This window comes from Amphiprion ocellaris, chromosome 10, assembly GCF_022539595.1.
Source record: "Amphiprion ocellaris isolate individual 3 ecotype Okinawa chromosome 10, ASM2253959v1, whole genome shotgun sequence".
In the NCBI taxonomy this organism is placed as follows: domain Eukaryota; kingdom Metazoa; phylum Chordata; class Actinopteri; family Pomacentridae; genus Amphiprion; species Amphiprion ocellaris.
The window spans coordinates 8,298,257-8,310,783 of NC_072775.1; the positions used below are offsets into that span (position 1 = coordinate 8,298,257).

The window sequence follows — 12,527 nt, forward strand, 5'->3', positions numbered from 1 at the left end:
TTTCTAAACCACATCCATCTTTCGTAGTCTGAAAACTGATTATATTTCCATGAAATGACACCATCCTAAAGGAGCATAATGTGCAGAGCTAATATTTACAGTTTTAGAAAGTGGAGGGCAGGTGTGTCATACAGGTGATAACATTTATCTTCTACATAATTACAATAAATGTGCAGGTGTCTGTAATTATGTGACTGAAAGCACCACGTTCCCAATAATGTCTTCATGCTGATTTTGAAAAATGACAATACTACAAGATTTTAACAAAATGCCATTTTATTGGCCATGATTTTTGCATACAGAGTTAACAACACTGTAAACAATCACTTTCATGTGGTCCATGAATTTGACACATCATTATTACTGCAATTGGTCCCACTTAGCTCAGACGTACTTGAGGATAAGCTTCTTAGTGAGAGTGTATTTACTATAAGATTTAAAAAAAAAAAAAAAAGCCATTTTATTGGCCATAATTTTTTTGTGCGATTCTAAAGATAAAAGGTAACACTCAAATTCATCCAACCATCTGTATGATACAGACACACACAGACAGACACACAAACGCGCATACACAGAGTCAACAACAGTGTAAAAAATCACATTCATGTGTGTCCATGAATTTGACACATCATTATTATTGCACTTGGTCCCAGTCGGCTCAGATATACTTGAGGACGAGCTTCTTGGTGAGAGTGTACTTGGGCTGCGGCATTTGTTTGTGGGTCAAATATCGCCCTCTGCTGACCTCCCTGTTCACACGCGTCAGAACAGAGTGTATATCGTCCTTCTCCGAGCTGCACAAAAACATTAGAAAAACATGAAAAATTACAACTCCTGAATTGTAGTGACATTGAAACACAACATCCTGCTGTCTGACACCCACAGTACATCTGAAAACAAAAGCAGAACCACAGATAAGTACAATGACTGAATGAATTTTAATCATGTTCCTTAATCTGAGAGATGGGAAACATTATGTTGATTTTCCTAGAAAAAAGGGGCCACTTTTTACTGTTACAAAAAGCAGATTTCAACTTAAACGAAGACATTATGGGGCCATTATGTCAGTAACATGATAGTTATGCATCAAAAGTTAGTCTTACATTGCCTGAATCATACTTGGTCACAATGAATAGGATTGGTTGGGGTTTTGAATGCTTTTGGTAAATTATCATTTCAAAAAATAAAATGTTGCCCATGACCCTGAACTGTGAAAATGTAATTAAACATTTTGTAATTAAAAAGAAGTCACTATCATCTGTTTTCAGCACAAGAACACAAAACAGCAGATCAAACAGAGGAACACACGCAGCTCCATTCTGATCATTTTATATCATGCAGTATAGATTTAATTGAAAAAAATCAACACTGTGCAGGAAACGATTTCATTATGAGTCAGATATGTAACATTTCTGGCTTCTTCGGTCTGTTAAAGTGATGGCATTCTGTCCAAACAGAGGTCACTTTTATCATAATGTTACTCACCACAGTGACAGAGAATGCCACGGTACATGCACAATATTTGTCATTTGTGTAAGACTAGACAATGCTTCAAGTGACTGCATGCAGTTCAGAGTAGTTCTATGTTGAAAGTGATGCATAAATGTTACTAGGTTCGACCTACTTAGATTGGTGTTGTGACTTTTAGTGAAAAGTGAGCAGCTTAGATAATAAACCGACACGTTCAGATACTGTCTGATAATAGAAAGGAGCGCATGTCTGAAAGAGGCTAATGAGATCGTACTTTATGACAGATATTGTGATTAAACTGGGGTAAAGTGTAGTTTTAAAGTTCTGTCAGGAAACACACCATAATGTTAAACTTTCTGGTTGTCTCTCACCTTAGTGCTGATTTGGTCAGCTGCTTGCACAGCTCCTGAATGTAGATGGAACCGGTGACGGTGTTTCGAAACGACTTGCACTCTGGCACGGTGGCCATGCCTATCAAGAAGTCTGCATCCCAGGGAACCGTCTCACTGCGGACTGGACCTGCGTCTTCTTCCAAGGGGCTTGTTCTTTCCACCTCCTCCGGTGCTGGTGTTGGGGGGCAAGGCACGGCTCCTTCCTGGTAGCTGGAACCCTGGCATGCTTGGATGAAGAAGAGCTTGGGTTTCCCTGCCAAGGTGGGCGCGCTACCACTTTTGAAAGGCAGCGTCAGGTCTCGCAGAACCACCGGCTGCTCATCAGTGCCATAGACGCACTCATTTTCTCCATGGGAAAGCACACATACCACCTTAGATCAAGAGAAGACACACATTTTAATTGGTATTGTGTCTTAATGTGTCAATACTCACAACATTTACTAAAATTTTGCTGTTGTTAAAGATGAACTACAGTTAATCACAGCAACTTGCAGGTTAACCACACTGTGAAAGGACTATATGGAGACATTTTAGGAAATATGCTCCTCCACACTAGGAGTTAGATTATATCTGTACACTTAATGAGGCAGCAGCTGTTTCTTAAACATTTGTAAATAAAAACTTAAGTTCAAAAATGACAAGTTGGAGTTGGATGGTGGACAATCTTAATTAGCCCAAGCTTCCTGTTTCATATTTAAAGCACATACATGAGAATGATATTGATCTTCTAGTTTAACTCTTAGTAATACTGCAAAAAAAAGTCCAAAATGCTGAACAAAGTGTATCTAAAAAGTCTCTGAAGGAATCAGAAACTACTTACCAAGGCATCGTCATTCACAAAATTTCTTTTACCCAGCTTTTCAATCTCAGCTCGCATGTTTCTTGCAGTCAGGTTGTTGTGTATCACCACTTCAAAGCCAAAGTTAGTGAACACTTTGTTCAGAGCCTCTGCGTCACATAGAAAAGAGACAAATGAAAGTATATTAGTAGTTTGCATCATCATTTAATAGCATTAACGCTGAGAATCCTGATTGGAACATGGCCAAATAACTACCAGATAAAACAGTCACTCATAAATCAGATCATGTGGATGTTCAAGAACAATAACACATACTTGCATCCTCCTGAGTTCCTCTTCTATTCTGCAGGCCTGTTCCCGAAAAGTCCTCATTGTTGATGACCACACACAAACCACGAGGTTTATGAGTCAGATCATAGTAGTCTGCCTACAGAGCAGCACAGACACACAGGCAATCAGAAATGTTAATTTTCAAGTAATAGAGTAACTGAATGACCACATGAGAGGCATTTATGATTCTATGAACGGGTTACCGAATCAGAAAGTGAGGGGGTCTCTGTCGTCGATTGTGCATCAGAATAAACACTCTCTGCCCCATCTGAAGAACAAAAACAATGTAAACGTACATCTTTAGCATAAGTAATAGCAATAAAAGTAGCATGGCCATAAATATATTATGTTTTACAAACTGATTATCAGTTGAGTTGTTGAAAAAGCCACTTACAGCTGGGCTGAGTCTCAGACATGGAAAGAAAAGGTTGTGGCTGAGGAGTGTTGTTGATCCTCTGTGGGAAACAGTGACAGCCGTCAATAAACTCATTTCAGGATAAACTGTTCAGAATCACACATTTACACACACACCCACACACACACACACACACCTGGGCCTGGGGATCCATGCTGACAGGTAAACTGTGTTGGTGCTGGTGCAGCCCTGCAACGAGTAAAATCATTTGACTGATTTCACAGATATACAGTGTTTGAGTGTGTACATGCTTCTGTGTAGATGTCGGTCTCATACCTTGCATGTATTTCTGCACAGTTGTTGCCAGCTGTTGATCTATCTCCAGCAGTATTTCATGCAGCTCAGTAAGATTTGTATTTGATAGCGATCCCACCTTTTCCATTTCAACAAACACATCCAGCGCTGTCTGTAATTGACAAAGATGTTTTGTTTCTAGAAGCTTTGCAGTTACATTCCAAGTTAGGAATCAGTTCTGCTGCATAAAATGGATCTGGTGAAGAACTGTCTGTAAATAATGAATAAATGAATGAATGAATAAATAAATAAATAAATAAATGGAAAAAAAAGCTAGTCACTAGTTAGCTATTTGTAAAAAACATAATTCCGTTTTATTTTGATACAGGAGGGTTGTCTGTTAAGACATGAAACCACTTATTGCTAATCGAATCCTGAATATGTCCAAAATGGAAGGTTTCCAAATCACCTGAGTGATTTATGGATGAAGCTCATCTTTGCTGATCTACTTAAATCACAAATTAATTTCCATTTACAAATATAGAAATACTATTATAGTCTTCAGCAGGAAAACCTAAACATAACTGAGATAGCTCATGAAAAAAATACGCTGTATTTGACAAAAGACGTCAGCTAGATTGTAAGTAAATTTAGAAGTTAGCATTGCACTTTGGAAAACTGTAAGTAGTATGTTTTGCAATTCTGATGGTATTCCCTGTTGACAGAAAAAAAGGTGCAATTATAATAATATGCTGATCAGAGTGAGGAGAGTTTAACTGATAAATACACACTTTGTACCTAGTGTTGTGTATAAACTTTTCCCTGAAAAGAAAAAGCTCTAGCTGATGTGTCATCATTACTTATGTAACCCCTTTCTGTGGGTGTGGCAAGTTGATTTTCAAAGTGTTAGCTAGGTGTGCGAGAGTGTTCTCACATTGCACATCTCCATTTTTCTGCGTTGCTCGTTGTTAAACAGAAACTTAAACTTTTCCAGATTTTCCCGAGTCATGTCATCATATATCTTGTACAGCATCATCCTGAAGGTCAGAGCAAGAAAAGAGACAGAAACACAAAGACACCACAGATAAAGGACTGAAACTCTTCCAAATCAAACTGACAGTGTTTCAGTTCTGTTACTGAATTGCCAATACTGTTTGCATGCTGGACTATTAAAATCAGTTTCTTCCTGCTTTTACCTGTATTCTGACAGCATAGGTCGAGCATCTGTTTCCTCTGTTTGTCTGCTGTCTGCCTCTATGAGGTTGAGGAGATCTGCTCGATGGATAGTGCGGAGCAGCTGTGTGAGGAAAAATTTGTTCTGCAGCAATTCTCTTTCTTCTAGTTTCAAGAACAGCTGTTTTGCATCCTTGATCTGTAGCAGAACAACCAAGAAACAAACAATGGTTCACTTAAACAAACCCATCTGTGAACGTAAATATATGGAGTGTCTATAAGGTAGCTCACTGTCAGTCTCATCTGTGACATTTTCCTCAAACATGGCATTGAGACAAGTGCAAAGAAAACAGTATGAAACATGCTTTGCTCACCCCCTCCAGGCGTTTCCCGCTGATGACATCCCGACACAAGAAGCAAAGTGCTGCCACCTCAGTGGAGTCCAGCTCCTCGTCTATGCGGGACAGCAACCGCCTATCCATCAGGAACCCACTCCCACCAGCACCAACCTGGTGTTCAGCTCACAGCACTTTACAGGTTAGGGCTACTAGAGTAAAAGAAACAAACAAGATGGGAAATCAGAAACAAATTCAGATAGCATGTAAAGTGTACATTTTTAAAAGAAACTGTGTGTTAGAAACAAGTGGCTTCTAATCAAAAAACGGGGTAAGAAAACAAATGAAGTAGTTTTGGCAAAAACGTAATGAATTTACTAAAGATCACATTCAGGCTATAAACAACTGACATCATATTACACTTCTGAACATCACCTCTATACTTGATATGGTTACAAGAATAACACAGAAATATTAATTTACACCAGTGGTATGAAACCTACCAGAAAAGCACCTTTAAAGCGCCTCATTGTCTAGCCAGAAAATGTCACTGAGTTACTCTCTTTTCAAACTAACTACCTACAGTCAAATTAAGAGACAGAATGTGCATGTTATTAACCACCTTTTACCATAGTCTGTGTATAGAAAACATGAACACAGCCACAGTGACATCTTATATTGGTTTGTGAACTTTCGCTTTGAATTGTCGAGTTTAGAATTTGGCAGGCACAATCTTGGTCTTTTGAAACTAGAAATAACAAACAAGCAAGAATCTGACTGAGAGCTTGAGAACACTACACATGGTGATACGGCAGCTACTTGTCTATAACTATAGAAACCACTATAGACACTAGTGATTGTGACCACAAACTCATTAAGAAATTGTTTACTGAGGTGACAGATGAAGCAGGTTTAAGTCACTTTTGCATTGGCTTCGCTGTACTACGAAACACTTTTGACACAGCCAGGCTTTCTTGGTGCTAGCGAGCTTGATAAAATTTGAAACCCCAGAGATAATGTGTATTGTGACAGTGATTTTTAACACTTTTTGCTAACCCAGGTTTCTTCATCATTCAGGCTGAGTGCACTTTCATAAAAGGAGGCATTCCATTTGTGATTTGACTCCTCTTCTGCACAAAAGAGACTGATCAACTGCTTTCTACTTTAATTGAGAAAAACAGGTTGGTATAATGGAGAGCTGTGAGGAATATAAATATATATAACAGCAAAAAGTGCCATTACTGCAAGAGATGCAAGACAGACATGCTGGTAGAAAACTGTCAGTGATGTCAATTTTATTTTATATATATATATATATATATAGTCTTTCTGCAGCTGCATATTTCTAACATGACAGCTGCTGCCCATTAGGACTATGAAACTTTTAACTTTATACAGTTAAACATGATACTCCAGAAATGTATGTGGAGACCAGGTTCAAGTGGCAATGCAACGTATACACTTTGACTACTGTAAATACACAGCTTTGTTATTTCCATCAGCTGAAATCTCATAGAGAATTGTCAGGAAAAGAATTGGTGAAAGGGTGGCACTTCTTATAGCTGATTTAAATCTGAAACTCCAGACATAACTTCAAGCAGCAAAAAATAACATGGTGACCGAGCAGCTCAAAAGGTGACACCGAAGATTCTGGCTTTAGGCTCAATATACCCCATTAATCTCACATGGTAGTACAGCCCTCTGGAGGCCATATTTTATATACATTATAGCAATACCACACCTGTAATTCTTTTTAAGTCTGTTTCTTTTGCTGATGTTGTTCTTAGCATTAATAGAATTTTATACGGTTCACTTTCTCCTTATTGTTGATTTCAAAAGCGTTTATTCTAGTGCTATACTGATAACCTTTACAGTCACTAAAACCAGAGTAGCTATCTAGTAAACAAAGTGGTGTGGATTTTAGGGGCCATTTTCTTAACAATACAATATTGGAGTAAACAATACGTACCTCATTGATATGAAGTTAAGCTACAAATGAGGATAAAAGTAACAAACAACAACATAAATTATATTCTAAACGAGACAGAGCTCATCAAACATATATCAAGGGTGGCTTTAAGTAAAACATTATAAAGAAAGCACAGTTCTTCGTGGACTTGGTGCTAACATTGACGACAATATGCTAAAGTGACGTCTCTGCGAAAACACCAGCCACGGCCCCTACGTCTGTTTGACTTCACGACGAGTTAAATTACACATTTATAAAGTTTTCTCTCAAACCTGGGCGGTACTACTACATACACAGTGTACTTTTAAATCAGTTTAGAGTACATTAAAGTCGAGGTGTGTACTTTTTGTGTCGCCTGAAGCAGCGTTACCCGTCAGGTGGGTTTTATTACGACGTTAAAACTTACCGCTGCCGACTCGCCCGTCACCGAAACTTTACGGCCACAAAAGCGAAAAGATGCGTCTTCCGTATGTTAGTAAAATTACCTCTACTTACGAGCGAAAGCTGAACAAACTAACTCGTTTATTTTACTGTTTTTCTCCGTGTTTCGGTCGTTGACTTTCTGCCGCTCAGAATTTCACTTTCAGAGGAAGTGAGCGCGTGCCTGTTTCCCACACAGGTCGCCTCAGCTGTGTTAAATTTAAAAAATAAAAGCCTTGTAAACGAAGTAAAGACATTTCAAATAGCGTTTAGTTCTGCCCCGTAGCTCTTATATTGGTTTGTTTTAAATCTACATTAAACCCCAAAGTGGTAGCGCATTTCATATTGTCATACGTCGTTCTGTTTACAATTGTACACTTTTATTTTGAAGGGACACCGGCTGCTTTGGCACACAGCTACTGTAACTGCCTTGCACAAACCATATAGCTAATAAGACCAAACTCTAAACACTGTTTTTGACAAATCAGTTTATTCAGATCAATAAAGTTCTGTGAAAAGATCACACAGCCACAAGTTTGAAAGTAATTGCTCCTCTCCACCATGTTCCCCTTCTTACCACTTATTAGCTATCATTCAAAAGAAAAAAAACAAGTGTGAATATTAAACTTCAGTGTGAGATATTGTGATAAATGAACAGGGAAAAAGACTGAGTTTTGTAACATGCAAGATGTGCCCTTAAGTGTGCTTTTAAAGCGACTCGGCTTTCGGGTCTGCTTCTGGAGGACGGCGAGGTGCAAAAGGAAGGAAGTATTCTCTGGCAAACTGGAAGACGTCATCAGGTTTCCTCAGCAACAAGAACTGCAGAAAGTCAGACATGAGGGCCCTGATCTCTGGATGTTGTCTGAGGTATGAGGCATGGCCAGCCTTCAGCTCCTCCTGCCACAACAAGACATAAACACATTTGTATTCCGCAGTGTTTAAATGAATTACAGGGTAATATAAGGCATGTGAGAAGAACCTGTATTAATAAAGTAAAGTCTGACTGAATAAATTCTATCAAGTTGTATCATCTGAGAACTTTTTCGGTCACCTTTCTGTCCAGGAACTCTGAATGCATCTGCATGTCTTCTTCCCAGACAAGGGGGATCTTTTCAAAACCTAACGCACAGACAAATAAACAGCATCAGTGACTCTGTTTCATTTGAAGAATTCCTGTTTTCTCAGTGTGAGGGAATAATTACCTTTTTCTATTTTTGATGGCAGCTCCAGAAGCCTCATAGCGACTGGTGATCCCACCTGCACTCTGCTGGCCAAGTGTCTGATCACAGAAAATATGCTCACTAATTTGCTTTAAGGGGCTTTGCAAATACAATGCACATGAAAAATAACTAAAAACATGAGCAATAAAACTAAATTACCTGCAGTGACTTTTCTCTTTTTTTCCCTCATACACAAACACATATGCTCCATTTACTCTGATTATCTTAAGGTTTTCTCATCAGGATAAAAGCTTTAAGGTTATTTTATATATTTATGATAGACAGGTTATAAATCATTTGTTTTCCCAGTTTGCATGCAAATTCTGGTTGGATCTCTCCCAGCATGTGGTGGTATTATACTCAAAGCTGTTTAGGCAGCCAGAGATGTAGTGTATAACGTAATGTTTGGAGCCCTCATTGCCTCCTACAATCACTGACTTTAAGTAATGACAAAAATGATGTTCATTAAAGCATGAAGGGTTCAGCCCCTTAAAGGCCAAATCATGTTTTCCTCATCACCATGCACTGACCAAAGCACAGTTTAAACACAGACAGGGGCCATAGTTCCATTTACACTGCAATTACCCTAACATTGGACATACACTTGTTAAAGGCTGGTAGGATTTGTGGGGAATTTTAAATTTCCTGCTATTTGATCACTGTCAGGAGAGAGTTTGTACAAATCAAATTATGGCATTGACTACTTCAAATACAGGGCTGCACAGTAGCTCTGTGGTTAGCACTGTCGCCTCACAGCTAGAAGATCCCCGGTTTGCATCCTGGCATCCTGGGATCTTTCTGTGTGGAGCTCTCTCTGTGTGGCATGGATTTTCTCTGGGTACTCCTACTTCCTCCCACAATCGAAAGACATGCTCAGATTAATTGGTGATTCTAAATTGTCCATAGGTGTGAATGTGAGTGCTTGTTTGTCTCTATGTGTAGTCCTGTGATAGACTGGTGATCTGTCCAGGGTGTCCCCTGCCTTCACCCTAAGTCAGCTGGGATAGACTCCAGCCTGCGACCCTAATGAGGATTAAGCGGTGTAGGTAATGGATGGATGGACCATTGAATGAGGAGGTGTGTCCAAACTTTTGACTGGTAGCGTATAGTCATTGAGCTCACCCGTCATCCAGGAAGTAGCAGTGCCAAGCGGTAGGACTGTCCTCCACAGAATGAACAATCTTCTCCACTCCAAATGCCTCCAGTGTCTCACCTCCAACCTCCAGCTGCTTCAGACCCAGCTCACTCTGACCAAAGACACAAAACGATCACACTTCACCGTTCAAATAAGTCAACGATGGACTAAGAAGTCTGAGTCAGACGTAATAACTCACAAAGGTGGTGTGGATGATGCGCAATCGTTGGTCCAAGGAGACAAACGTCATGTTTTCTGGCACCTTTTTCCTCAGAGCCATGAGACGCATCAGCAACAAGGTGGAGCCCTCAGTTACCAGCCCTCGTAGGACAGACATGGGATGAGAAACGCTCTCCTTTGTCACCTCCTGTTCACGCACAAAAAAAGGCTTACAACTCACTGTAACTTCCCAACTGCAGGTTTGTTAACATCTCAAGAATAAGCAAGAATTGGTGGATATTTCAGGGCCTAATTTTGCTAAATAACCTGTCTGTAATACTGCTTTGTTAGTGTGTCATGCAGTTGTTCTCATAGCACTGCTTCTCCTCTAACCTCTCCCACAGTTGTGACTTTATCGATCACCATCTGTCCGTCACGCTGCACCATGTGACACCTCTTGTCCAAGCTGTGGCCGTTGACCTGAGGAGGGGATTCAGGAGGAAAATATAAGGATGGAAGGCAAATGCGATGTTTTTATACATCGTGCAACTGCTGATCCATGTCAGCAGAAATGTCAAAGCAGCCAAATTTAGTCAAAGAAAATATTTATAAACAAAACACAAATCGAAGTAAAATAGGATATTAAGCTCCACTTGAATCAGATAGTCAATGAAAAGAGGTGGGTCTTAAGGAGTGATTTAAAGGTTTCTGAAGTTTTGAAGAGCTCTCACATGGTTTCAGATATTAGAAGCAGCTACTGCGGTGGCTTGATTTCATCTAATTTCAAGGTTGGATCCCGAAAAACATCTGGTTGGTCGACGTCAGTGCTCTAACTTAGATGTGATTGTGTAAAAGTCCTGTTAAGTAAAGCGGCGCCAACCCATTTAAAACAAATCTTAAAATCAACAATGTGACTGTAGGGAGCTTGACTCACCTTGACATACTCGTGGAAATCTTCCTCCAGCACCTCCAGGTCAGAAGTTAGGTAGGCTGAAATGACCAAAGAGGGCAGGCGTTAAAGGAAGCGTGCTGACACATCTGCATTTTACATGGAAAATAGCAGATGTCAGCTGGTCTCACCTGTCACTGTTGTCCCACAGGGGGAGTCATCAATGGCTCCGTGGCTCTGAGCATACAGCAGCAGACAGGGCTGCTGGACTCTGCGGCCAAACTCCACCTGAACACTGAACTTCCCCAGATCTCTGCCTCCCTCGGACACAGTCACCAGAGAGTCTGCAAACACGCACTTCTGAGGCTCTGTGGGAAGTGTGACGACATCAAGCTGCAATGTGAAATAGCTCTAAAGCTCATTTGACCTTTACTACAGCTCACATTCAATGAACAGTGTCCAGTTTGTTTTTATTTCCCCCCACTGGAGCGTCTCAAGATGTGCCAAAAGCAGGTGGTGGGCGCTCAGACGCACGCAGCTCTGGTCTCCTACTGGCCTGAAATTAGAGCAGAATTGTGGACTCACCGATGCTGGACATGAATGCGATTGCTTCTTCCGACGCTTTCAACTGCTGCCCTTCAATCGCCGCTGAGGCACCGACAGTAGCCACGTCTTCCTGCGGGGCTTCCATCACGAACGCTGCCTGTATTTATGGCAGATGCTCCCGGTGTTTAAAAAAAAAAAAAAATCCCTGCGCAGCCGGAGCAGCTTCACAAGACAGACTTCTGTTGCGACAGACAGCGTGTTCTGGTCATACTTTAAGGAAAACAGTGTTCTTGCTGTACTTCTGTGTGCGGCTTGTTTTCGGAGAAGACGAACGAATCCGAGTTGTCATGGTAACGACGCTGTGGTACCGTAAATGATGAAGCATTAGCGCAGAATGGATTGTATGTGATGCGCAGAAACAAACTGGGAGTAAAAACAGTGAAAGTCTGCAAAAGTCTTCCGTGTGGAAGGCCATGGTGAAGTTATAACTGATAATATACAAACAAAATTCAACTAAAATTAATAATATATCTATATCGCGGAAATGTCTATTAAAAACAGAAAGATTTACATTTTGTTGTGTGCTGCTAACCCAAAGAAAGAGCTGCTAAAATGCATTCATTGTTAATCACTGATATTGAACATCTATTCTATTCTATTCTATTCTATTCTATTCTATTCTATTCTATTCTACTGTTGTATTTAATAAATATGTGATAATATACAGTGATAAAAGTTAAAACAAAATGATGGTAGTTATTTAGCACAGTGAAAATCACACTAATAAACTATATTGATTAAATATGCATCTTAGAAAACACCATATGTGACCTGTGAAATAGATGGTCAGTATGAGAAGTCTGTAAACAAGCTTTAAAAACTCTTTTCTGTGAGCCCTCCATGCGTCATTAAGAACTACATAGTAAGTTTAAATTATTTATATCTTAAACGTGTAAATGTTACCAGAATTCATCATGTAGAGCTTTTGTTTGCAAATACTCTTTTAAACTGTTATAAAAATCTTGAGTCTATGCGATTCAA

The 12,527-nt window shown here is 39.8% G+C and overlaps 2 protein-coding genes across 4 annotated transcripts; both read right to left on the reverse strand.

Annotated features, from left to right (window-relative positions):
• Positions 1-258: 258 nt before the first annotated feature.
• casp8 (caspase 8, apoptosis-related cysteine peptidase) lies at positions 259-7,716 on the reverse strand. 2 transcript variants are annotated; one of them, XM_023298247.3, is made up of 12 exons: positions 7,524-7,716; positions 5,188-5,357; positions 4,837-5,012; positions 4,575-4,677; positions 3,683-3,812; positions 3,543-3,595; positions 3,386-3,446; positions 3,195-3,259; positions 2,977-3,088; positions 2,683-2,810; positions 1,842-2,233; positions 259-794 (listed from the first exon to the last, which is right to left on the reverse strand). In XM_023298247.3, the coding sequence occupies exons 2-12, from the start codon at positions 5,293-5,295 to the stop codon at positions 659-661; spliced, it is 1,464 nt and encodes a 487-aa protein (XP_023154015.1). In that variant the 5' UTR covers positions 5,296-5,357; positions 7,524-7,716; the 3' UTR covers positions 259-658. The 2 variants fall into 2 exon arrangements, with proteins under 2 accessions (XP_023154015.1, XP_023154014.1); XM_023298246.3 differs by having other exon boundaries at positions 5,188-5,360.
• A 292-nt stretch (positions 7,717-8,008) lies between these two features.
• Positions 8,009-12,399, reverse strand: catip (ciliogenesis associated TTC17 interacting protein). 2 transcript variants are annotated; one of them, XM_055014816.1, is made up of 9 exons: positions 11,526-12,399; positions 11,132-11,284; positions 10,986-11,041; positions 10,445-10,531; positions 10,092-10,259; positions 9,880-10,004; positions 8,740-8,816; positions 8,589-8,656; positions 8,009-8,434 (listed from the first exon to the last, which is right to left on the reverse strand). In XM_055014816.1, the coding sequence occupies exons 1-9, from the start codon at positions 11,629-11,631 to the stop codon at positions 8,246-8,248; spliced, it is 1,029 nt and encodes a 342-aa protein (XP_054870791.1). In that variant the 5' UTR covers positions 11,632-12,399; the 3' UTR covers positions 8,009-8,245. The 2 variants fall into 2 exon arrangements, with proteins under 2 accessions (XP_054870791.1, XP_023154006.2); XM_023298238.3 differs by having other exon boundaries at positions 11,132-11,308.
• Positions 12,400-12,527: the final 128 nt, after the last annotated feature.

Bases quoted from the DNA above. Each gene is read 5' to 3' on its own strand.
- casp8 (XM_023298247.3), bottom strand. From the start codon at position 5,295: ATGGATAGGCGGTTGCTGTCCCGCATAGACGAGGAGCTGGACTCCACT. The intron at 3,596-3,682 runs GTATGAGACCGA...TACTCGTTGCAG, and splicing joins TGTGCAGAAATACATGCAAG to GGCTGCACCAGCACCAACAC. The intron at 3,447-3,542 runs GTGTGTGTGTGT...TGTTTCCCACAG, and splicing joins GCATGGATCCCCAGGCCCAG to AGGATCAACAACACTCCTCA.
- catip (XM_023298238.3), bottom strand. From the start codon at position 11,631: ATGGAAGCCCCGCAGGAAGACGTGGCTACTGTCGGTGCCTCAGCGGCG. The intron at 11,309-11,525 runs GTGAGTCCACAA...CACTTCCCACAG, and splicing joins CGCATTCATGTCCAGCATCG to AGCCTCAGAAGTGCGTGTTT. The intron at 8,817-9,879 runs GTGAGCTCAATG...TTCTGTGATCAG, and splicing joins TGCTACTTCCTGGATGACGG to ACACTTGGCCAGCAGAGTGC.